The sequence below is a fragment of the Amphiprion ocellaris genome, chromosome 21 (assembly GCF_022539595.1).
Source record: "Amphiprion ocellaris isolate individual 3 ecotype Okinawa chromosome 21, ASM2253959v1, whole genome shotgun sequence".
NCBI lineage: Eukaryota > Metazoa > Chordata > Actinopteri > Pomacentridae > Amphiprion > Amphiprion ocellaris.
In genome coordinates this window covers 26,620,757-26,647,243 of record NC_072786.1, presented here as the reverse complement: position 1 = coordinate 26,647,243, position 26,487 = coordinate 26,620,757, and the positions used below count along the sequence as shown (strand labels likewise).

General features: G+C 39.6%; 2 protein-coding genes across 4 annotated transcripts; both read right to left on the bottom strand.

Annotated features, from left to right (window-relative positions):
- Nucleotides 1–247: 247 nt before the first annotated feature.
- On the bottom strand, nt 248–10,046 carry LOC129347884 (zinc finger protein 436-like). Of its 2 annotated transcripts, XM_055006493.1 has the most exons (3): nt 9,749–10,046; nt 6,146–6,919; nt 248–4,674 (listed from the first exon to the last, which is right to left on the bottom strand). In XM_055006493.1, the coding sequence occupies exons 1-3, from the start codon at nt 9,906–9,908 to the stop codon at nt 4,445–4,447; spliced, it is 1,164 nt and encodes a 387-aa protein (XP_054862468.1). In that variant the 5' UTR covers nt 9,909–10,046; the 3' UTR covers nt 248–4,444. The 2 variants fall into 2 exon arrangements, with proteins under 2 accessions (XP_054862468.1, XP_054862467.1); XM_055006492.1 differs by having other exon boundaries at nt 4,531–6,919; nt 9,749–10,042.
- A 1,048-nt stretch (nt 10,047–11,094) lies between these two features.
- On the bottom strand, nt 11,095–18,645 carry LOC111581792 (gastrula zinc finger protein XlCGF57.1-like). Of its 2 annotated transcripts, none has more exons than XM_055006490.1 (2): nt 18,275–18,645; nt 11,095–14,337 (listed from the first exon to the last, which is right to left on the bottom strand). In XM_055006490.1, exons 1-2 carry the CDS (start codon nt 18,531–18,533, stop codon nt 12,575–12,577), a joined length of 2,022 nt encoding a protein of 673 aa, XP_054862465.1. In that variant the 5' UTR covers nt 18,534–18,645; the 3' UTR covers nt 11,095–12,574. The 2 variants fall into 2 exon arrangements, with proteins under 2 accessions (XP_054862465.1, XP_054862466.1); XM_055006491.1 differs by lacking the exon at nt 18,275–18,645 and adding an exon at nt 15,715–16,387.
- Between the last annotated feature and the right edge of the window lie 7,842 nt (nt 18,646–26,487).

Below are 26,487 nucleotides of genomic sequence, written 5' to 3'. Positions count from 1 at the left end.
TCGATGTAAGATACCAAAATAGAAAGACATTTTTTTTTACGAGAAAAACGTTTCACATAATGTACAGGGTTTGTTTTTTTAATTGATTGTCTGCACAATAAACAACCAAGCATCTCAAATGACCACCAGGGGGCATCACTGGATTAATTTAGTCAAGTGGAAAACCCGCAGTAGGAGCTGAATTTTAGATATCGTTACATTTGTGTTCTTAAATCTGAGAATCTTTCATTGATGCGGTGCCAGTCAGTGCAAATTACTGGGTTGTTTATTTATCTCAAATATGAAACGCATCAGTTTAGATACAAAGTCTTAACCAGGACAAAGTTATCAGATGTTGGGCTTTTAGAGCAGGAAATATGACAGATTTCATGAGCTCAACACACTGTGAATAAGCATTATTATTAATCTAATGACTGGTTTATACAAACTGAACACTTTGAGGATTATAGCACAAATGGTTGCATCGTATAAAGAGCTGATAACACAATACAAACACATAGTTGAAGATTTCAATGTTGAAAACCAACAATTTCTCCTGACAGTTGGACCAGTAATTGCACAGTGACTTGCTGCTGTCAGACTGAGAGCACTGAGAGAGTTTACCTTCTTGTCTGTGTCTGTAAACAGAGATCATTTGAGTTATGGCCATATTTAAATCTGATATTTTGTATCTGAGATGACAGTGGTTGCTTCCAGTCTACAAGTTGTACTCTGTTTCAACGTAACATCCTCAGTCACTCAGACTGTAAGTAAGGAAACATACCAGCAGCTTTTAATAGAAGTTTTGTCAGGATAATTATTAACTTCTTATCGCTGTTTCTCAAACTGGGACATTTCTGGCTTGATTTCTATTCCACAGCTTCTGACCCCTTAAAAAAAAGCTATTATCTGCTTGTGAAACCTTGTCATTGCTCGCATATGTCAAAAAATAATCAGGTTTTATCGCTAAGAAAAAAAAACACTCTTTTACATTAAAGTGAAAACAGATTTCTAGAAAGCAATGTTGCATCTTGCAGACTGCATCCTTCAGGATTTCTCAAGCCTTTGCTGCATTCATTTTACCCCCTACCTTTACAAGCCTTCCAGGACCTGCTGCTGAGAAACACCCCCACATCATGATGCTGCCACCTCCATGCTTCACGTCATGATGCTGCCACCACCGTGCTTCACATCATGATGCTGCCACCACCGTGCTTCACATCATGATGCTGCCACCACCGTGCTTCACATCATGATGCTGCCACCACCGTGCTTCATACCATGATGCTGCCACCACCGTGCTTCACTTCATGATGCTGCCACCACCATGCTTCACACCATGATGCTGCCACCTCCATGCTTCACATCATGATGGTGCCACCACCATGCTTCACATCATGATGCTGCCACCACCATGCTTCACACCATGATGCTGCCACCTCCATGCTTCACATCATGATGGTGCCACCACCATGCTTCACAATGGGGATTGTGTGCGGTGCTATATTTTGGTCTCACAAATCCAAAGAACCTCCCTCGAGTTGACTTCAGAGTCTCCAGCTTGCTATCTGGTGAATTCTACTCTAGATTTAATATGAGCTTTTTCCTAAGTGTATTTCTTTATACTACAATTACTGAGACACATTCTCTGCACTCAGATCATCATTATTTCTATCACTGTGTGACTTCTAGCACCAATGAGCTGCACTTTTGGTAAATTAGGTGAGTCACAGAAGGTGAATACTCAGAAATTATTTCTGTTATATTTTTACATTTTAAATAATCAACATCACTTTGTAGATGTTTTCAGCTTGATACAAAAGTCCTTTTTTCCATACATTCTTGTCAAAAAGCCTAATTAAACTGATTCAATGTTGAACAGCAATAAAAAGGGATAATTGTGTCCGTGAAGAGAGCAGAAACTTAATTTAAACACATACTAATATGAATTTGACATTAGCCTCTACAGTGGCATCACCTCAGCTTAAGAAACTGCTTAACAACCTTCTACCATAAAGCTCGCTGCACTTATGAATCTCATTTCCAATTTGTCCTGTTTTTATTCTGTTGTTTTGTTCTGCTGATTTGAGCCCAGAGGCCATACAGTTCATTTTAATATATCCTTTTAAAAAACTCACTGGCAAACAAACCCCGCTGTGTTTTCCTCTTTATTTTCTGCTACCTTGGAGCACGTTCCCTTTGATTTATGGCTTCAGTGAGATTTTCCTGCATAGCTCAGAGGACAGGTCACAGATGGAAGCACCATCCATGTATTCTGTAATATCATACGTGCGGTTATTTATTTCTGTGGGAAACTCTGTTGCTTCTCAGCAAAAAAACAAAAAACCTTCAGCAGCATTGGGCCAAAGCCAGACAGGACATTCTGCATTCAGGTCGGCTGCCATCAAGGACAGAGAGCTGACTAGGGAGGTTGAAAGTTTATTCACTGCTGGAGCCACACAAGTGCAAAAGGCCAAAACAAAACCACATCTGGGAAACAGCGCTGAGACCTTGGATGATGCCTCTGGTGGCCTCATGTCACTCAGCTGTGATATGTTGAACGAAACGCAGCTACAGAGAGTATCACTATTAAAAGTGAACGCAAGCAACACAGAAAAACAGTTTAAAATCCCAGCTGCATTGGAAATGAAGGGCTTCTTGTAAATATTGTTTCTTGCCAGAGGCGTCTTAAATCTCCTCCAAAGGGCAACTATTCAAACCAAAAACACCGAGCAGCAGCAGAATTTGTGTTTAGTTAGTTTGTGCTGCACAAATCCTTCAACTGCTTCTGAGATCAGTTGCATAAACAACTATAAATCAACCAAGTGTTATTTACAACAACCAGGCAGAACATTATGACCACCTGCCTAATGGTTGGTCCCTGACCTGTCGAGGCATCGACTCGACCCCTGAAGGTGTGCTGTGGTATCTGGACCAAGATGTCAGTAGCAGGTCCTTAAAGTCCTGGAAGTTGTGAGGTGGAGCCTCCATGGATCGGACTTATTTGTCCAGCACATCCCACAGATGCTGGATTGAGATCTGGGGAATCTAGAGGCCAAATCAACACCATCTGTGAAAAAGCTGAAGTTAAAGAGAGGATGGCTTCTACAAATGGATAATGATCCTAAACACACTACAAAATCCGTGGTGGATTACATCAAGAGGTGTAAACTGAAGGTTTTGCCATGGCCTTCACAATCTCCTGACTTCAACATCATCGAAAATCTATGGATAGACCTTAAAAGAGCAGTGTGTGACAGACAGCCCAGAAATCTCAAAGAAGCTCTGAGACCTTTTTAACTGCATTCTTAACTCAATTTGTCAAACAGCTGTGGATAGAAATGATATTGCTGTAAAATGACCAAATATCTACTGTAGAACCTGTTTACAGTAAATTGCTGTAGATCTGCAATGCATCATGGGTAAAATTCATTGAGAGGCTAGATTTAGAGTAGGACAACGTTATTTCTTTTTCACCGACAAATCAAAGATGGTTTCACCTTAGCTGACATGTTTCGACTGCAGTCTTCTTCAGAGCGTCATCTGGCGTGTGCTGACGTGTCCTTTTTTATCATGTGACCGGTCTGACAGATCTGTCAGAATCTGTCAGATAGGCCACGCCCCCCGCCGTCCGGTGGTCTCTGGAGGATGGAGTCCCAGGTATTAGAGGGTGTAGCTTCTCGTCCCGGTTCATGGAGCAGCTCGCCTGCTTCCTGATCTCGATGGTCTCCTTGATCCATCGTTTATGTTTGTTGGTCTCCGATGTTACAATCCTCCCCCTGTCCCAGTCCATGATATGATTATTTCTTTTGCAGTGATCCGTGATGGCTGATTTTTTGTTTTCTTGATCGGCTTTTTGTTTTTGTGTTCTTGTGAGTCGTCCAGTTAGCCAGCGCGCGCGCCTGTTGCGTCTGCGTGTGTATGTGTTAGCTATGTCCGTTAGCTATATCCATTAGCTATATCTATTAGCTATGTTTATTAGCTATATCCGTTAGCTACATCTATTAGGTATGTCCGTTAGCTATATCTATTTGCTATGTCTGTTAGCTATGTTTGTTAGCTACATCTGTTAGCTATGTATAGGTTGGTCTGTTTGGTAAATTTCATAACGCGTGTTTCTGCTGTTTCCAGTGATTGGATTTCATAGTTTTGTTTGTTAAAACTATTTTAAAAATCTCTTATATGACAACACTGTCTACAGTGATGTTTCTGTGAATATTTTTGAACTGAATCAACTTTAGTAGGACGCTGTTGTCAGCTAGTCTCAGAGAGCAAATGAAAAGCAATATTAGACTTGTACACATCACATTGTTTTGATCAGCTACTCTTTCCCTTTTTTTGTTCCCTTATATGTGCTGCTAGAGGTACAGTCAGTTTAGAAAAGCTTCATCCAACCGCAGGAGGTTTGAGATTTCACACTTTGCTGCAAAAGAAATGAATGTAACACAGTTTTTTTAAAGGACTGTCAATGGTGAGGGGAAATCACAGCGGTCCTGCTGTAATTCACCTCTGACACAATGGAGTCTCTTTCCTGGGAAAGAGGAAGTTTCTGTCCTGGTATCGTCCATGATGGCAGCTTTATGTGGCTCTTTAGGTCCACCCTAAATATTAAGGATTTGTTATCTGGTTTGGCCTCTGCCTTGGCATTCCAAAGAATCCAAGCCGTGTCCGCTACATGACCCAGAGGATACAAATCTGGTGGAGGAAAGAACCGAAAGGAGCTGCGTTTTAAAAGATATAAGACTCATTCTTCATTACTGGTGATTCATGTTAATCCTGCCACAGTAAAACTTTAGTTTTATGGACATTTTCCTTTGCAACAGATGTGAAATTGTAGAAAAAGGGGCTACTGATGGCACAGGAATGGCAACGCTTCAAAATTTGCCCAAGAAGCTTCAGGATTTCAGTGATCGTTGTCAATAAATCCAACACAGCAAACAGACATAAGTTTTTAAAACGCAAAACAACAAAAGCTGCAACGGTTAATCAATTAGTTCTTAACTATAAAAAAAAAAAAATCACCAATTATATTAATAAATAACTAATCTGAGTAAAACCTGTTTTAAGAAAAAAAAAGCAGAAAAAAATCTCTGAAATCTGAAAAAAAATCTGGTTTCTTTACCACTCATGACAGTAAACTGAATATCTTTGGTTTTTTGGTCAAACAAGACATTTTGGGCTTTGGGAAACACAGACTTTTCACAATTTTCTGACATTTTATTGACCCAGCAACTAATCTATTAATGGAGAAAACGATCAAGAGATTAATGGAAAATACAAATAATCAAGTGAAAACTGTTAAAGTGACATTCTGAAAAAATAGTTGGTAGAAAAACTATGCAATGTGAAATGTAAAAATGTGCCACCACATAACTGATGGTGTAGTCTGACAGATCAAAACTAGATTTATTAGGTCTATCAAGCAGCATCAGGCGGAATGAACTTGCACTACTTTATAGGCAGTCTAAAGGCATTTTAAACTTTAAAGTTCCACATTAAACCTGCACAAATTCTCACTTTTTTTTCAAGTTAGGCTTCCTTGATGGTTTTTTCACCAAAGATCTTTCAGGACGCTCATCCGTGTGAGTTTTCAAGTGCTGTTTCAAGGTTGTGCCATGAGTGAAATTTTTCCCACATGTTTTGCAAGAGTAAGGTTTCTCACCCGTGTGCGTTCTCGTGTGATTTTTCAACATCGACAAACGAATAAATGTCTTGCCACACGTGTCACAGAGGTGAGGTTTCTCGCCGGTGTGAGTTTTCGTGTGCCTTTTCAACTTAGACTTGTTAATAAATCTGTTCCCGCAGAGGTTACAGACAAAAGGCCTCTCCCCCGTATGAGTTCTCGTGTGGCACAATAAAGTATTAGTATGTCTGAAACTTTTCCCACACGTTTCACAAGAATGCAGCTTCTCACCGGTGTGGATCGCTGTGTGCCTTCTAAATGCAGACGGGTCCGTAAACCTTTTCCCGCAGGTGTTACAAAGATACGGCTTCTCACCCGTGTGGGTTCTCATGTGAAGCGACAATCTATCGCTTCTTGTGAAAGTTTTCCCGCAGGTTTCACAAGAATACGGCCTCTCACCTGTGTGGCTTCTCATGTGGACTTTAAAGCTAGCACTGAAAGTGAAAGTTTTATCACACTTTTTGCAAGAATAACACTTCTCACCTGTGTGGGTTCTGTGATGTATTTTCATTTGAGACTTTGCACCAGTGTCATATTTACTAGAGTCTTCATCAGTATCAGTATCACACTGACTCTCTGGCATCGGACATTTTACTACATTGTTACATTGACGTCTTTTCCTTGACTTCAGCTCTGCACTTTCACTTGATCCTGAGTTGGCATGCTCATCACTTTCTTCATGAGTAGAAGTCACCAGAGGGCTGTCAGTCTCTTGCCTTAGTACAAGCTTGTCTTCCTCCTGACTGGTGAATAGTTTTTCCTGTTCCTCTTTATTCTGTGGAGACTCTGGTTTCACCTGCTCCAGACTGTTGTAAAATTCTATAGGTTCCTCTTTAATCTGTGGAAAATTGTGCTCCTCCTTGTACAGACTGATATAAAGATCCTCCTGTTCCTCTTTAAACTTGGGAGAATTTGGTTCCTCCCTTTTCAGACTGGTGTAGAGTTCCTCCTGTTCCTCTTTAATCTGCGGACACTTTGGTTCTTCCTGGTCTAGACTGGTGCAGAGTTCCTCCCTTTCCTCTTTAAACTGCGGTTTATCTGGTTCCTCCATTTTCAGACTGGTGCAGAGTTCTTCCTGTTCCTCTTTAATCTGCCAACAGTTGAATACTTCATGGTTTAGACTGGTGCAGTGTTCCTGCTGTTCCTCTTTAATATGAGGACACTTTAATTCCTTTGGATCCGGACTAGAGTTCCTGTCCTCATTGTAGAGATGCTGGTCAGCAAGAACCGTCTTTTCCTTACAGTCACATTGGCGGTCTAGACAGACACAAGAAAAAAGTTAGTAACATACCGATGAAAAATTGCACCTTTCTTCCAGTTACTACAAGCACACATAGGACCTCACTAAAAAGAAAGGTTGCATTTAAAAATGTGTTGTCCTGCTGCTAATGGTTTAAGGCACTGTGAAAACCTTTGGGTGCAAAATTTTGTTCTGGTGCACCTACAGAAAAAAATGAGGTGCACCAATGAAACCATTGTAGAAAGTTAGTGCGGGGTCCGGATTATAATGCAGACATGCTAACACAAACAGACACCAGCTCACTGTTGTCAGCAAAAAAGAAGAAAATCTCTCCTGCATGTGTTTGAAAGCCAGGCCAGTATCAGCTGCGACTCCTCAGCAGAGTTCTGTGTTGCACATGTGAAAAACAAAGCTGAGCAGTGTAACTTTAGAAGAGGAATGAAACCCACCTCACACTCAGCCTTGCATTCAAGGTGATTTATGTTACCAGTCAAATGGATCCGTTCCACTGCACACTGTGTAAAAAAGTGCCTGTAATCTAACCCACCAATGCCCCTGATCTCTGAGAGGGGCTACAGACAGCTGGCCATGCTTTCAACTTATAGATAAATGGGGTACAAAGTACACAAAATAAGATGAATGTGTATTTAAATAAGAGGAGCAGGTTACGGAGTGAAAATGAAATTTGAACTACAATGTAGAGCTGCAGATGTGTGTAAGAAAAAAATATTTTAAGTGAACTAGAGTTCATCACAAAATTTAGTCAGTCGCTTGCCACAAGAAAAACAAACTACACCCGCAATCAAAAAATACAGAAAATGTCATGTTTTTGTACTCCTAAACTTGCCTAAAACAAGTAAGTAGTATACTGTATAACATGCTAGATGAAAAGATTTCATTTTACAGGTTTCCGTCACACAAAAGACCTCCAGAGCGAAGGCATCTAACAGGGACGGCAGCCAATGGAGGAACACACTGCAAAAACTCCAAATCTTACCAAGTCTATTTGTCTTATTTTTAGTCCAAATGTCTCATCCCAATTGATTTAAGACAAATTCACTTAACAAGAGACATTTCAGCAGATGGAGGGACTTGTTTTAAGACAATGCATCTTAAATATCTTGTTAAGTCAAACAATCTTGAAATTATCTTGTTTTGAGTTGAATTTAACAAGAAAACTCAAAATAAGTTTAACCCTCGTGTCGTCCTGCGGGTCAGATTAACCCGTTTTAAAGTTTGAAAATGTGGAAAAAATATATTTTCACAGTGAAACTTCTGATGTCCACATTTTCAATATTTTTTGGGAAATCTGTGAACATTTTTTGGTGGAAAAAAAGAAATGTTAAAAATGTTTCTTAAGAACATTCACAAAAAAATCAACCAAAATCCACTGAAATTCACTGGATTTTGTTTTTTTGTCAATGTTCTTAAAGAAAATATCAGAAGTTTTACTGATATATATGGAATCACTGGATATTTTTAGGATTTTTTTGGAAGATTTTTACTCCTTTTTAAAAATATTTACAAGAATTTTCTTGCCAAATTTCGGGGATTTTTTTTTAAATAAAACTTTTAAGGGAAACTTTTAAGGAATTATTGGAATTTTCTTCCTGAAGGTTTTGCAAATTTTCAGAAACTGGTGGAATTTTTTTTTTTTGCTGATTTTTGGATTTTTTTCAGACAAGGAAACAATATTTTTTGGTGCCCGTGAATGAAGACAGTAGGAGGGTTCGAACATCTCAAATTAGGAGGTTACATGAAAAAAAAAATCTATTTCTGTGTGAAAAACTGCTTTTTTTTTTTTTTTTTTTTTAAAGCATATCTGGCTTATTTTAAGACACCTAAGCTTGACAATCCTGGTAAAATAGAGCTTAAAATAAGTTTTCCCAGCCAACTTTAAAATCTCAAGATTCTAAATATCATATCTTATTTCAAGAAATCTTACCAAGACATTTTTCACTTGTTCTTGTTGCAGATTTTTTAGCTTATTTCAAGGTAAAAGTTCCTTGAAAGAAGTTTTTTTTCTTGTTTTGAGAGGGACATTTTTCCAGTGCAAAGGGAACAAAGGAAAGTATTTTGTGACAAGGGTGGTGCTGTGTAGAATAAAACTTCACACTCAGTCCATGAAATTAACTTCATTTTGCCTCCCTACATGTTCACATATAATGATTTAATATGACTGCAGTGTTACCAGATCCACATTCTGTCATAGTCAATGCAAGTAGCTGAAGGCCTTATAATTAACACTGTTATCTAAAACATTTTGTCCAACCATTTTTGCTTTAAAATTTGGGAAATGTCAATCACGAAAGTGTCTAAATGTAACTTGTATGGACTTGCAGGTAGATCGAGTTCAACTGGTTCACAGAAGACAGTTTCACAGCATGCGGTTTTGTTTTTGCCAAGATGGACTTCCTGTCCAGAAACACCACAGGAACCCAGAAAAAGTTTCAGGGGTGCAATTTAAAAATGTATACATCTGAAATAGGAAAGGTGCTAGAATTAACACCAAGTTTAATTCAAATAACTTTTACAGGTTTGCAGCTGATTAGTTAGATGGCTGTAGCTGTCAAATTGAGTTTACAGTTAGTTTGCTAGTTAGTTAACTCCTCTAGTGTGTTACTAGCATGCTTTTGTGGTCTTTGTTGGCTTCCAAGTACTTATCATGTTAAGTCCTGTCTTCTATTCAAACTGTGTTTTTGATGCTTAAAGTTTGCTGAGTGCTACAAAAACAACTATAAAGTCCCCTGAATGTTCCCCATAGACCCCAGTGAATCCTTCCTGCTGTGGTTCTCCTCCATCAGTCCACTGCTGTTCTCCACTGAGACCCTCCCAGTGTTCCTCACCGATTCTGTGCAGCTTTATTTCGGGCTGCCAGCTGACATCCAGCAGTCTGCTCTGACGGTCCACCTCCTCCTGCCGGACCACAGTCTTCTCAAACACCGGGAAAACGTCTTCAAAAGCCGCAGGGAGCCGCCCGCTGACCAGCCGCTGGACCGAAGACATCGTTCCTCCTCCAACTAGAGAACATTTACCTGCGACACCACAACACAACCGTCTGCTGCACCGAGCTAACCATGCTAACGCTGCTAGCACTGTTTACTACTGCGGAGTGTCACACTGGGAAGGTCCGGCGGATGTACGGATCTTACTTCCGCTTTCAACTGAAAACTACTTATTTTCTGTTTTGTAGTACTTTTTGGAACAAACACTGACATATAATTTAACTAGATATCATTTTGTAAATAATGTAAATTTCCCCGGTGATGGATCAATAAAATTTATCTTATCTAAAAATATGTAATATATTAAAATATGTCATTAGATAGAAGAATAAAATTAAAGCTCAACATTTTAATGTGGAAAACAGATATATGTATTTATTTACACTACCGTTCAAAAGTTTGGGGTCACTTAGAAATGTCCTTATTTTTGAAAGAAAATATTTTTTTCAATAAAGATAACATTAAATTAATCAGAAAACCAGTGTAGACATTGTTAATGTGGTAAATGACTATTGTAACTGGAAACGGCTGATTTTTAATGGAATATCTCCATAGGGGTACAGAGGAACATTTCCAGCAACCATCACTCCTGTGTTCTAATGCTACATTGTGTTAGCTAATGGTGTTGAAAGGCTGATTGATGATTAGAAAACCCTTGTGCAGTTATGTTAGCACATGGATAAAAGTGGGAGTTTTCATGGAAAACATGAAATTGCCTGGGTGACCCCAAACTTTTGAACACTAGTGTCTATATGAAAGTCTTTGTTAAAATTAAAAAGAAAAAAAATGTGATTTTCCTATTTTCTAACCTCATTTTGTTTCTTTTGTTTTTAAATTACACCATCGTGCCTTGGCAATATTATTAACCTGGTAATCATGTAAATAAAGCATATTTAGCTGAATTACACTTTGAGTGACTTAATTTTATCTTAAACCTACACTTACTTTACTGCATTACACAGAAAAATAACACACTATAGAGTTCTACTACATATGCTCACAAAATGTGATATCCATAGTTGTAAACAAACGTCTCAAATCTTCAGTTTCCATTGAGTTGTGACTCGGACTGAATGCTAAAGGCCAGTGATGATCAGACAGCTTTGTCAAACACGCAGTCAAAGATAAATTCTGAATCAAAAGAAGGAGTCGTCAAAAAGTTCTCAAAAAAGAGTCTTCAAGCAGTCTTCAGAGTCTCATGCGAATAATGTTTATTCAATACAGGCTGTAAGAACAAACATAAGCAACATCTCGAGATTTTAACTGACTACACAAAGCTGTACATTGTCTTATATACTTACGCAAACTTCTAAACACTCCTCTTCTGTCCTGGAAAACCAAAACCCATCGTCTTAAAACCCAATCAGGGTATTTCTACCATCATTATGTTTGAATTTATTCATGTCTGGAGAGTGGATGATGTGATCGTATCAAAAGTTTGACCACCTCCTCTTTTGTATTTCTGCTAGTTTAGCATTATTTCTGCTAGGTTAGCATTATTTCTGCTAGGTTAACATTATTTCTGCTAGGTTAACATTATTTCTATTAGGTCGATACGACCTTGGTTTCAACTCAAGTGCAGAAAAAGACAGAGCACTTGCAATTCCTGGCTCTGCTTTATATGGGCTTTTGTAGGGTTGAAGTTTTCACATGATTATTCCATGTACACATAAATTATGTTGACACGTTAAGTTTTGCAGTCTTATTATTGTTTATACTAAAATCTAATTTAAACATCCTATTGGACTCATTTTAACATTTGTTCAGTATTAAAATGCCACAACACTTACACCTCTTAACTTTCTATGATGGAATCATTGAAATGTGTCTTTGTCCAAACAACAAAACAAAACAAAACCAAGCATGCATTTTGGTTCTTCCAGAGATTTATTACAGGTCTTCTGGAAATTTGACAAAATCTGCTGGGTCAAAAATATACATAGAGAAACTTAAATTATCAGTTTTGGTGATGTAAAAGGTGTGTCAATCACAGGTCTGTAGTGGCAATGACCTCTTCCTGTGAGCGAATACCATCGACTACAGCTGGTGACTCCTCTGAGTCGATTTAAACCGGGCCCATTTGATCCGCTCATTAGACTGCACTCTGTACATTCCATAAATATGTCATTTTTACCTGTTTGTATCTCTTGTATATTACAGTTTTACCTATTTGTACTTTTTGCATTATTTATATTTTTCTTTTGTATTTTTTTTTTGTATTTTTACCTATTTTAATATTTTGTATTTATGAAGCCTGATGGACAGTCACTGCATTTCACTGCCATACTGTATGTGTATGTGATGAATAAAAAAATCCAATCTAATCTAATCTAGACTCAGCCACAAACACTATAATGCAGTGTTTCTCAAAGTGTGGGGCGCGAAAGGAAAGAAATACTAACTAGGTCACAGTTTGTGTCACTTACTATTCCATTGCAACTTTATAGCTTTTGGAAAAGTTTCCAACTGTTCACACAAGAATTTCATCATTAGTTTCCAAACATTTGTTTGAAAAAAATAATCCATAACACTGAAAGTACAAATGCAATGTGCTTCTGTTGGAGTCATCGGGCAATAAAAGCTCTGAAAGCTCGACTGTTAAATTGCACAATTCTTACATGTTTCTTCAAGTCTGGCCTCCCTGATCATTCTTTACCCACAGATGTTTCAGGACTCTGAAGTCTTGTCCCTGTGAGTCATCATGTGGTATTTCAGACTAGAGTTGTTCATAAATCCATTCCCACAGAAGATGCAAACAAACGGCCTCTCACCTGTATGAATCCTCATGTGGATTTTTAAGGTGGTGCTAAGGGCAAAGTCTCTGCCACATACTTTGCAAGGATAAGGTTTCTCCCCTGTGTGGGTTCTAATGTGCCTTCGAAAATTTGATTTGTCGAAAAAGCTATTCCCACAGGTGTTACAGAGGTAAGGCTTCTCACCTGTGTGAGTGCTCATGTGGCACAACAGCTTGTTAATATGTCTAAAAGTTTTACCACAAGTTTCACAAGAATGCAGCTTCTCACCTGTGTGAGTTCTCATGTGGATTGCCATGTGCTTTTTATATGTTGACGAGTCAGCAAGCCTTTTCCCACAGGTGGTACAAAGGTACGGCTTCTCACCTGTGTGACTTCTCATGTGGCGCAACAATTTATCACTTCTTGCAAAATTTCTCCCACAGGTTTCACAACTATACGGCTTTTCACCTGTGTGAGTTCTCATGTGGGCTTTGAAGGGAGCGTTAAAAGAAAAACTTTTCCCACACTCGTTGCAAAAAAATGGCTTCCCACGTGTATGAGTTCTAATGTGTCTTTTTAAATTGGACTCATCAATAAATCTATTGCCACAGATGTTACACAGGTGAGGCTTTTCACCTGTGTGGAGTGCTATGTGCTTTTTGTATGTTGACATGTCGGCAAGCCTTTTCCCACAAGTGTTACAAAGGTATGGCTTCTCACCTGTGTGGGCCCTCATGTGGCGAGACAATCGATCATTTCTTGCGAACGTTTTCCCACAGATTTCGCAACAATACGGCTTACCACCTGTGTGAGTTCTCATGTGGACTTTCAAGGGATCGCTAGAAGGAAAAGTTTTCCCACACACATTGCTAAAAAATGGCTTCCCACCTGTGTGACTTTTGCTGTGATCCTCAATTTGGGGCTTAATATTTAAGGATTTTCCATCCATTTCAAAATTTACAGAGTTTTTGAATGTGTCAGTATCACACTGACTCTCTGACATGGGCACAATGGGACTGGTGCAGTATTCCTCCTGTTCCTCTATAACCTCTATAAGGTCTGGTTCCTCATCATCCAGACTCATCCAGAGTTCCTCCTGTTCTTCTTTAATCTGTATAAGGTCTGGTTCCTCATCATCTAGACTCGTCCAGAGTTCCTCCTGTTCTTCTTTAATCTGTATAAAGTCTGGTTCCGCTTCCTCATCATCTAGACTCATCCAGAGTTCCTCCCGTTCTTCCTTTATCTGTATAAGATCTGGTTCCTCATTGTCCAGACTCATCCCGAGTTCCTCCTGTTCCTCCTTAATCTGTGGTAGCTCTAATTCCTGCTGTTCCTCTTTAATCTGTAAAAGATCTCGCCCCTTATTGTCCAGACTCATCCAGAGTTCCTCCTGATCCTCTTTAGTCTGTGGCGGCTCTTGTTCCTGCTGGTCCTCTTTAATCCGAAAAAGGTGTGTTTCCTCGTTGTCCAGACTTGTCCAGAGTTCCTGCTGTTCCTCTTTAATCCGTGGAGGTTTAGGTTCATTCTTGTGCAGTCTAGTGCAGAGTTCCTCCGGTTCCTGTTTTATCTGCAGAGGTTCTGGTTCCTCTGTTTTTTCTTTAATCTGTCGAGGTTCTGTTAAGTTTCTGTTCTGGTTACTGAGCTGCTGGTTATCAAAAACCCCCTGTTCCTTACAGGCACGTTGTTGCAGGAGGTCTGGAAGGACACAAGAAAAAGTTTAAGAATGTGATGATAGGAAGATACACATCTGAATAAATACATATACTTTGCTTAAATTTATTAGACCACCTGTCATAATAATGAGAAAACATGTTTAAGAAATCTGTCAAAAAAATATTTGTTATTGAGTTTCATATAGTTTCTAGCTGTTCCCAGAGACTTGCTTGTATGAAATTTTTGTGAAATTTATTTTTTAATTCAATAAACCCTAGATCTGGATTCAAGTCTGGACTTTGAGTTGGCCAGTCTATCAGTTCCAGGACTCCAGATTCCTTTTTCTCGGTCCAGTAGTCTCCACACAGCTTTGAAGTATGCTTGGAGTCATTGTCTTCTTGGTATATGAACCCATGACCAATCAGGTTCAATCCAGAAGGGATTCCATGATGCACCGAGATGTTGTGGTAGACCTTCTTGTTCATGACACCATCCATTTTAACTAATCAGATCATTGCACCCACTGTGTTTCACTGTGGGTGCAATGCATCGAGCATCAAACATTTGGACTCGTTCATCCAGACTACCTTCTTCCAGGCCCCTACAGTTCAGTGTTTGTGCCTCTTGGTAAATTTGAGGTGTTATATTTGCAGGCCTCAATAATGGCTTCTTAGCAGCTATTCTTCCTTGTTCCTTCAGTCGTCTGCTTATGGTCATTCTGGAGACTTTCCCAGGTTCTGATCTAGACGCATTAATGTCTGTCTGAAGATCAGCAGTGGTCTTTATTCTGTCTCTAATACTTCAAATCTTGAGGTGCCTGACATCTGCTTCAGGTACCTTTTGTTTTCAGCCTCTTCCTTGGCGCATTTTGTCAGTACCAGTCTCTGCAGTCAAGTTCAAGACATACTTGGCCACACTGTGAGAACACTTTATGTCTTGCCCTATTTGTCTCAAAGACCATCCAGCATCATAAAGTGCTTTAATTTGGACTCTGTCTTGCTCCCCACATGTCACCATTTTCAACAGGAGAGAGGAACTTCAAACTGAATTCACATTTTTATACCCAAATTTGAGCACACCGGAATTCTCTGAGAAGTCAGACATTAGTCAAGAATAATAGACAACCACTAAAACAAATTTTTCTGTTCAGGAATACAAGCAAATAACTGTAATTTGGCTTCTCAATCAAAAAACAATAATGTGCTTTATTATTTTTTTTTTAATGCTTTTTTGTGAAACAGTAAATCTGGGGGGCTGGAGTGTATCCCAGCTGATTTAGGGCCTTGGCAGGGGACACCCTGGACAGGTCACCAGTCTATCACAGAGCTACTTAGAGACAAACAATCACACACCTACAGACAATTTAGAGTTACAAATTAACCTCAGCATGTTTTGGACTGTGGGAGGAAGCCGAAGTACCTGGAGAAAACCCAAGTATGCACAGAGAGAACATGCAAACTCCATGCAGAAAGATCCTTGGACGGCAGGGACACAAACCCGGGATCTTCTAGCTGCAAGGTGAAAGTATTAACCACCAAACCACTGTACAGCCCACTTGATTATACAGACATGCCTATTTGCACCTATTGTAGCACGAATAGAGCTGCATGCTCATTCACTGTCATGTACAAACCATAAATTAGCCTGAACTTGTGCTTCATGATCCACATTAAACACCACTTCACCTAATCTCATTTAGGGTTCTCTCTCTTAACTTCATTATAAATATACTCATATTTGAAAACAGAAGCAGCGAAAATCAAATATGACGCTGGTGTTTACATCTGAGAGATTCACTTTCAGATTTCTACTTTATAAGTTTAGTAACATTTATAAGTTGAACAGTAAACATTACAGCTGAACGAGATACAAACACAAACACATTGCAATTATTCTGACAGAGACTGCAATATAGCACTAGATCAAGGTTTTAGCAGGAATGTTCATTTTTGCTTTTTCTGTCAGAAAAAAATACATATGATGTGATGTTTGCTGCAGTCTGAACCACAGAAATATGTTTCCTTATGCTTAGAGTAGGGCTGCACAGTGCACCGGTGCCTTGCAGCTAGAAGATCAATGCCTTCCCAGGATCTTTCTGCATGGAGTTTGTATGTTTTCTCTGTGCATGCGTGGGTTTTCTCCCCAGGTTCTTCCTCCCACAGTCCAAAATCATGCTGAGGTTAACTGATCATTCTAAATTGCCTGTAGGTGTGAATGTGAGAGTGATTGTTTGTCTCTATATGTAGGGGAGGGCTATAGTTCTAGAAAATGCCGGTAATGATTTCAAATTACTCACATATCCATAAAAAATAAAATTTTCACCTTTATTTTGTATTTAGAGTCGGTTTCTCTTGGCTACTGGCATATATGTGAAAACCGTAGATATGTGCATTTTTGTCTAAATAACACACTGAGAGTTTATCATCAAAATCGTGGAGGCCATTATGTGGCCAAACTGAATGCACAATCAATCAATTACTTATTTGACTGGTGAATGTCTAGAAGATTTTGAGGAAAACTTGCTATTTGATAGACCATAAACAGTACTAAGTTACCATATGTCCACTCACAAAAACCCTGAATTCTCTATCTATTATATTGCTTGCATTGTTGGAAGTCACAAGTGGCTGTGTTTAACCATCCATCCATTATCTATACATATACTAGGCTTTCTCCTCATTAGGGTCACTGGTAGGCTGAAGTCTATCCCAGCTGACTTCGGGTGAAGGCAGGCCACCAGTCTGTCACAGGGCTACACATAGAGACAAACAATCACACTCATGTTCACACCTACGGACATTAGAGCTACTAATAAACCTCAGCATATTTTTAGACTGTGGGAGGAAGCCGGAGAACCTGGAGAAAACCCACACATGCACAAGGAGAACATGCAAACTCCATGCAGAAAGATCCCAGGAAGGCTAGGACGAGAACCGGGGATCTTCTAGCTGCAAGGCGACAGTGCTAACCACCGAGGCACTGTACAACCCCTGTGTTTAAGCAGCATTTTTTTAACATTTTGTCAATACCATAAACAAGCTACTATATTTTTGTATCCAGGCAGATCACACAACATCATACTAGTTTTGCAGATACAGCAGATGATCTAAAGACAAAGAGAATGAGAGATGAAGTGATGTATGCCAGAGATACCTCAGTATCACTACCCAGAACACGCCATGTCTTCAGAATGTTCGACACTGAAGGACAAAAGGGGAAGATGCTTCCTCTGGAACAGTATGGTGACAACCTTAAGGTTCTACTAGACAGGATCAAGGACAGGTCTACAGGGACACTGAGAGACTTTTGTTTGGCCATGGAGCAACTCCCTTTACATTAGGTCTTGACTGAATGAGCATAGCCTTTTGTGTGCCAGACATACAAGGATGCATATTGAACGTTCTCTGGAGAAAAAAAAACAATTTTTTTGGCACAATTGTGGTCTTTCATGAAATGCAGTCACAACAAGCTAAATGACACAGCAAAACAAATAAAATAGAGACAATAAAGACTGATTTAAACTCATTACCGGGTGTTTTTCCCTCCCAAAATGCATTTATAGCCTCCCCCTACTAGATGTAGCCCTGCGACAGACTGGTGTCCCCTACCTTCACACTGAGTCAGCTCAGATAGACTCCATCTCTCCCCCGCCCCCATGACCCTAATGAGGATTAAACGGTTTATAGACAATGGATGGTGGGATGCTGAGAGTAAACGATTTATAGGCCAGCACCTCTCTGTAGCACCGCAGTGCGTCACACAATTTAGTCATTTATCAATTAGTCGTTCAGGCTGAGTGAACACAGCGAGATCTGAAATGATTCTGACTAAAAAAGAAAATTAATTTTATTCACTCACATCACTTCAGTTAATCTTCTATTTATATCACTTTTACCTGCAACTTCTACAAACTAGGTGTTAAATCCTCAGCGTTTACTGTTTAAAATGAGATAGATTCGTTTTATTTCTATAAAACTACCTGAATGTTCCCCATAGACCCCAGTGAATCCTTCCTGCTGTGGTTCTCCTCCATCAGTCCACTGCTGTTCTCCACTGAGACCCTCCCAGTGTTCCTCGCCGATTCTGTGCAGCTTTATTTCGGGCTGCCAGCTGACATCCAGCAGTCTGCTCTGACGGTCCACCTCCTCCTGTCGGACCACAGTCTTCTCAAACACCGGGAAAACGTCTTCAAAAGCCGCAGGGAGCCGCCCGCTGACCAGCCGCTGGACCGAAGACATCGTTCCTCCTCCAACTAGAGAACATTTACCTGCGACACCACAACACAACCGTCTGCTGCACCGAGCTAACCATGCTAACGCTGCTAGCACTCTTTACTACCGCGGAGTGTCACACTGGGAAGGTCCGGCGGATGTACGGATCTTACTTCCGCTTTCAACTGAACTCTGCATTATTTTTTTTCCTGTTGTTAATTTTTATTTATTTGTTTAGTACTTTTTGGAACACATACTCACATATAATTCAACTAGTTGTCATATTGTGTCAAAATGTAAATTTTCCTGGTGATGGACCAATAAAGTTTATCTGATCTTAAAATATATAATATCCTAAAATAAACCATATGTTTGAATATAAATAGAAGAAAGAAATTAAAGCTCAACATTTCAATGTGAATAATAAAGATATGTATTTATTTATATATGAAACAGTCTTTATTGCAATTATGGAGAAAATAGGATTTATTTCCTCACCTTGTTTGTTTGTTTTGCTTTTAAATTACACCATCATTGATTTCTTGGCAATATTGTTAACCCGATATACATGTGAATAAAACATATTGAATTGAATTACAATTTGAGTGGCTTCACTAGATCTTAAACCTACACTTACTTTACCGTATTACACAGAAAATAGCACACCTGATAGTTCTACTACGTGTACTCACAAAATGTGACATCTGGAGTCGTGAACAAAAGTCTCAAGTCTTGACTTTCCAGTGACTCCTATGCCTCTTAATTTTTTGTGATGGAATTATTGAAACATGTGTTTTTGTCAAAACAAAACAAAACCAATCTTGCATTTTGGCTCTTTTATTATTTATGAGAGGTCTTTTGGAAATTTGGTGAAATTTGCTGGGTCAAAAATACACGTACAGCAACTTAAACGATCAGTTTTGGTGATGTAAAAGTTGTGTCAATCACAGTTCTGTAGTGTGTGGTCAAATGAAATAAACATTGAGTTATTTGGACACAATGACAAATTAAAGCTGCAAGCAGCATTGGACGGGTCCTCGCATCCTTGCTGGTCGGCGAATCCACGCACGTCCACCAGGTGGCGCTGCGACCGAGAGTGCATGTCGGCCTATGGATGCGACGAGGGCCGGACTCTGATCACACATGTAAAATTTCAGGCAGATCGGACCATGTCCAGGCTAGTTATAGAGCATTTCCTTCCATCCACCGGGTGGCGCTGCGACCGAGAGTTTATGTCGGCCTATGGATGTGATCAAGACTGGACTCTGATCATACATGTAAAGTTTGAGGCAGATTGGAGCATGTTTAGGGCAGTTACACAGCAGTTGATGTTTCATGGCAAAGCATCAAAATTCACGAGGCCGCCATGGCCACGCCCTCAGACTTAAGGTGAGCATTTTGATAACTTTTGATCACCCATGCCTGGAGTACATCCTGGTCAAATTTCAGCTCTGTCGGTGTTACCCTGTTTGAGTTGATAGCTTTTCAAAATGTGTAAAAATCACCAAAAATGTAAGGTTGGTGTTAAATTCTAGAAAGAAGAAGAAGATTAAAGAAAGAAAGTACATAAAAAAGAAGCAATTAAATAAATGGGAAAAAGTTAAGACAATTAAACTTTTATAAAGTATGGGGGGAAAAAAGATGTAAGAAATTAAAGAATTGTATTTAATAAATAAGCAGGAAATTTGTAAATAAGTGTTGTAGTCTTTTGCAGTTAATTGATGGATAGGCGTAGTGAGAGACAGCCAGACAATGGGGTAGAAATAAGAATGAGGGCAACTCATACTGTACGGGGTTGTCAGCGGGAATCGAACCAGGGCCTCAGCATTGAGGACCAACTACATGCGTCAGTGGCTTAACCCACAGAGCTATATGATCACACATGTTGCCTGTCAGCAAAGGTGTATCAATCCAATAGAAAGTCTAGGGGTAGGGTTCGGGTTACAGAGGAAGGTCCTGACAGTAGCAATGTACCAAAAACATGGATATAAAATTATACATTTTTTCATAATTTAATATTAAGTCACACTAGCCAAAAAATTCTTAGAATAAAGTTGGGGTTTTTCCTTCAGCCGTTGTGGTTGCACTGGTTTTCTAGATCTACAACGGCTGAAGGAAAAACCACGGATTAATTTCTCAGAATATTCGGCTGCTTAGTATTAACATTAAAAATATTTATGTGTAATATTAATTACCCTATTTTTTTCATTACAACTGTAAGGACCTTCCTCTCCAACCCTAACCCTACCCCTAGACTTTCTATTGGATTAATACACGTTTTCAAGACCATAACATGTGTGCTCATGTAGCTCTACGGGTTACGCCTCTGACATATGTACTAGGTCCCCAACGCTGAGGCCCGGGTTCGACTCCCGCTTGTACACCCCATGCTGTATGAGCTGGCCTACCTCTTATTTCTAACCCCGTTGTCTGGCTGTCTCTCACTACGCCTATCCAAACAAAAAGTGAAAGACACTACTACACTTATTTAAATAGTTAAATGTTTCTTTACAAAATAACATCTTAAAGACAATAACACTTTCACTAGGAATTAAACACAATTTACTATGAAAACTTTAAATATACAATTACACATTACAATCTACTACAAGTTCTTAAAATTACAAACTACAACAGTTTATCTAAACATTTAATATTGAAAATAATATTTTAACTCATCACATCCAATAATACTTTTCACTCGACAATTACACATTAAAAAGACAAAACATTTGGACATCTAATCTAATATTATAAAATCATAAAGAATGACAAAAGAACAAGACTAAACTTTTAAGATGAATCTAAATACAGACAAAAAATTGGAAAAACACCAGTGACACTTTTGAATATCTAATTACACAGAAGACACAATAACAAATTCCAAAAAAACAAATAAATTTACATATCTTAAAACGTTTTCTATTCTGAAACAAAAACATCTGGTTGTTTCTTCAAACACTTCCTCTTTCAATGTTTTGGGTTGCACTATGAAGTGATTTACTAATAACTCTTTTCTCAAAACTGCTTCCCTCATAAAGTCTACTAATAGTTGCAATCATTGATCAAACTAATGTTACCTTCTGATCACCACTAACTATACTTTTCATTGAATACAATCAAAGTTTCTGGACCATTTCTAAATAGCACACAGGTGAACGTCTCACCAAAACTCAAATGGATACTCTAAATGTGAAATCAAGACTCATGTTCACAACTTTTAAGGCTTCGATTAAACAGAAATTTCTAACTAACAGAGAAGTACTAAGACACTTTGCACATTTCAGTCCTCAGACTATCTGACATTTCAAACTAACAGACAACTACACATGGACATAGAAGACACGAGTCCTTGGACTATCTGAAGGTTCTAGTTTACAGACAACTACTGTGAAACTTCGAAAATTTCAGCCCTCACACTGTGTGAAAGCTCATCTCCTCAGGACTCAAGAGGTCTGTACACTTTGAAAATCTTGGAAATCAGGGTTCAACCCTCCAGCACAAAGCCTAAAGTCCAACCTCCTGACAAAAACTGTCGAGTCCAAACTCAAGTTAAAAATTCAAGTTGCAAGCAGCGTTGGACGGGTCATCGCATCCTTGCTGGTCGGCGAATCCACGCATGTCCACCAGGCGGCGCTACGACCGAGAGTGCATGTCGGCCTATGGATGCGACAAGGGCCGGACTCTGATCACACATGTAAAATTTCAGGCAGATCGGACCATGTCCAGGCTAGTTATAGAGCTTTTCCTTCTATCCACCAGGTGGCGCTATGACTGTGGCTGTATTTCAGCATGTGAATGTCATCAGGGCGGGACTCTGATCATACATGTAAAGTTTGAGGCAGATTAGAGTATGTTTAGGGCAGTTACACAGCAGTTGATGTGTCATGTCGAAGCATCAAAGTTTGGGAGCATGCCATGGCCACGCCCTCAGACTTTTGTGGAGCATTTTGATAACTTTTGATCACCCATGCCTGGAGTACTTCCTGGCTGAATTTCATATCTGTCGGTGTTACCCTGTTTGAGTTGATAGCTTTTCAAAATGTCTAAAAATGACCAAAATTGAAGGTTGGTGTTAAATTCTAGAAAGAAGAAGAAGATTAAAGAAAGAAAATACATAAAAAAGAAGCAATTAAATAAATGGGAAAAAGTTAAGACAATTAAACTTTTATAAAGTATGGGGGGAAAAAAGATGTAAGAAATTAAAGAATTGTATTTAATAAATAAACAGGAAATTTGTAAATAAGTGTTGTAGTCTTTTGCAGTTAATTGATGGATAGGCGTAGTGAGAGACAGCCAGACAATGGGGTAGAAATAAGAATGAGAACAACTAATATAGCACAGGGTTGCGAGCGGGAATCGAACCAGGGCCTCAGCATTGAGGACCAACTACATGCGTCAGTGGCTTAACCCGCAGAGCTATATGATCACACATGTTGCCTGTCAGCAAAGATGTATCAATCCAATAGAAAGTCTAGGGGTAGGGTTCGGGTTACAGAGGAAGGTCCTGACAGTAGCAATGTACCAAAAACATGGATATAAAATTATACATTTTTTCATAATTTAATATTAAGTCACACTAACCAAAAAATTCTTAGAATAAAGTTGGGGTTTTTCCTTCAGACGTTGTGGTTGCACTGTACCTTTAGGTTATCTAGATCTACAACGGCTGAAGGAAAAACCACGGATTAATTTCTCAGAATATTCGGCTGCTTAGTATTAACATTAAAAATATTGATGTGTAATATTAATTACCCTATTTTTTTCATTACAACTGTAAGGACCTTCCTCTCCAACCCTAACCCTACCCCTAGACTTTCTATTGGATTAATACACGTTTTCAAGACCAGAACATGTGTGCTCATGTAGCTCTACGGGTTACGCCTGTGATGTTCAGGACTCATTCTTGTATTTTACACTCTCTGATGTTTTCTTTTCTTCATGTCTAGTGTGTGAATCATTTCTGGTTTGTCTCTTCAGTGTCTCATGTGGCCCTGCAGCTTCTCCTCCTCCACCTCCTCCTGAAGCCTTCATCTTCTTCATCATCAGCTGCTCAGTGACTCTGTTGGACGTCTCACCGTGTGGCAGCAGCTCAGGTCAGTGGTGAAGATCCTCTTTATCAGCTCCACACCCACAGACGTAGTGAACGCAGCGTCTGTTGTTGTGCTAATAAGAAGCTGCATCTGAGCAGCAGCAGCTCTGTTCACTCCAGCCTCAGTCACACATGGAGTCAGAGCAACACTCTGTCAGAGCTGATTCCTCAATGTTAGATCTGATTAATCTCTCTCTAGTAACAGGTTATGTACCACAGGCTTTTAAGGTTGCTGTAATCAAACCTTTACTTAAAAAGCCCACTCTAGATCCAGATGTTTTAGCCAACTATAGACCAGTTTCCAACCTCCCATTTCTCTCCAAAATTCTGGAAAGAACAGTTGCAAATCAATTATGTGAACATTTACAAAGGAATAGCTTGTTTGAAGAGTTTCAGTCAGGCTTCAGAGTGCATCATAGCACAGAAACAGCTCTGGTGAAAGTTACTAATGACCTTCTCATAGCGTCAGATAATGGACTGGTCTCTATACTTATTTTATTGGACCTTAGTGCAGCATTCGATACAATCGACCACAAACTTTTATTACAGCGACTAGAACATTCTATTGGCATTAAAGGGACAGCACTGGACTGGTTTAAATCCTACTTATCAGACAGGTTCCAGTTTGTGCATGTCAACAATGACTCTTCTGAGCATACTAGGGTTAATCATGGAGTTCCTCAGGGTTCTGTCTTAGGACCAATACTGTTCACATTATACATGCTTCCCTTAGGCAACATTATTAGGAAGCACTGTATTAATTTCCATTGTTATGCTGACGACACTCAATTGTATTTATCTATGAAGCCAAATGAAACTAATCAGCTAGCTAGACTGCAAGATTGTCTTAAGGACATAAAGACCTGGATGACCTATAATTTCTTACTACTAAATTCAGACAAGACTGAAGTCATTGTATTTGGCCCCAAACATCTTAGAGAATTGCTTTCAAAGCATATAGTTACTCTGGATGGCATTACATTGGCCTCCAGTACTACTGTGAGGAACCTCGGTGTTATCTTTGACCAGGACATGTCCTTTAACTCGCACATAAAACAAATCTGTAGGACTTCCTTTTTCCACCTGAGAAATATTGTGAAAATCAGGAACATCCTGTCTCAGAGTGATGCAGAAAAACTAGTCCATGCATTTGTTACTTCTAGGCTTGACTACTGTAATTCCTTATTATCAGGTTGTCCCAATAGCTCTCTGAAATATCTACAGCTGATCCAAAACGCTGCAGCCAGAGTACTGACGGGAGTTAGCAAGAGAGATCATATTTCTCCTATATTGGATTCTCTTCATTGGCTTCCTGTGAAATGTAGAATAGAATTCAAAATCCTTCTTCTGACATATAAAGCTCTTAACAACCAATCTCCATCATATCTTAAAGACCTGATAGTACCATATTATCCTAGCAGAACTCTTCGCTCTCAGACTGCAGGCTTACTTGTTGTTCCTAGAATCTCTAAAAGTAGAATGGGAGGCAGAGCCTTCAGTTATCAGGCACCTCTCCTGTGGAACCAGCTCCCAGTTTGGGTTCGGGAGGCGGACACCCTCTCTATTTTTAAGACCAGGCTTAAAACCTTCCTTTTCGACAAAGCTTATAGTTAGGGCTGACTGGGGGACCCTGACGGGGTATGCTTGTGTTTTCATTTGCACAACTGACTTCCCCTCTTGACGTCCCTTTAGTTTGCCCCTAGTTATGCTGCTATAGGCCTAGACTGCTGGGGAACCTCTCTTGATGCACTGAGCCCTTCTCTAACTACCTATGTATTTACTACATATACCATTATTGCATTACATTCACTCTGTTTCTTTCTATGTCCTTTCTCCGAGTGTCCCTGGTCCCAGAGCTGGATGCTGGATGCTTCAGATGTGTGGCTGTGTTTTATGGTCCTTGTGTCCCACCCCCCACCTCTCTATCTCTACCCCTCTATCTCTACCTCTACCCCTCTATCTCTACCTTTCTACCTCTTCTGTCCCTCTCAACCCGCCCGGCCAGCAGGCAGATGGTTCCCCCCACATTAGAGCCGGGTTCTGCTCGAGGTTTTTTTCCCTGTTAAAAGGGTGTTTTCCTTGCCACTGTCGCCTTTTGGCTTGCTCTGGGGGTCAGGCATATGGGTTCTGTAAAGCGTCTCGAGACAATTTGACTGTAATTGGCGCTATATAAATAAAATTGAATTGAAAATTGAATTGAACTGAGAGCTCTCAGCAGTTTTCTACCCATTTAAGAACAGGACAAACCGAACAAGCTGTTGTATCGATTTGTCCACGATTTCCTCTCATGTGTCCATTTTAAGGAGTTTGCAGTCAACCAAGGCCGACTCAGAATCACTCCCACCGGGAAGATCTGTGAAGGAAGGTCCACCCGGCTGGTCCAGAAGCTCCGGTCCAGCAGAGCAGCGTCAGGATGGAGACGTAACCGGGTGAGTTAACTAGAGAGGCGACACATTCACATAGAAAATCCAACAATTCCTTCTGTTTTTACAGTTTGTGACTCTGGTAAATGGTGTCATTTTTCAAAGCTGGTGGGTTTTGGGCTTCACAGATTGAACCTAAATGCTTTTCTTAAACAAACTGCTGAGCTGCTGCACAGTGAAATGTTTGAGTGGAGCTCAGGATGAAAGCATCAGAGCTGTTTTACATGTTTTTATGTTCAGCTAATATCATTTCCTCTGGACAGTGTTTGTGGTGTTAGAAGTGGACGTTTGTAGGGAGTTTTCAGTTGTGATACTTAAATGCATAAATATTTGCAGTGGTGGTTTCACTGCAAGCATCTACTGATGTCACCAGTGAAGTAAATAAAAACAGCATTTGTTGAACTTTACGCCTCTCAGTGTCTGCAGTTAGTTTAGCTGAATCAATGCAAAGATATTTCTATTTTTC

What these genes read in the sequence shown, in the direction of transcription:
- LOC129347884 (XM_055006492.1), bottom strand. Translation starts at nt 9,908, where the DNA reads ATGTCTTCGGTCCAGCGGCTGGTCAGCGGGCGGCTCCCTGCGGCTTTT. An exon ending in AATAAAGCTGCACAGAATCG is followed by an intron (nt 6,920 to 9,748) that starts GTGAGGAACACT and finishes GTGTCTGTCTAG; the next exon opens with ACCGCCAATGTGACTGTAAG.
- LOC111581792 (XM_055006490.1), bottom strand. Translation starts at nt 18,533, where the DNA reads ATGTCTTCGGTCCAGCGGCTGGTCAGCGGGCGGCTCCCTGCGGCTTTT. An exon ending in GGTCTATGGGGAACATTCAG is followed by an intron (nt 14,338 to 18,274) that starts GTAGTTTTATAG and finishes GTGTCCTTCCAG; the next exon opens with ACCTCCTGCAACAACGTGCC.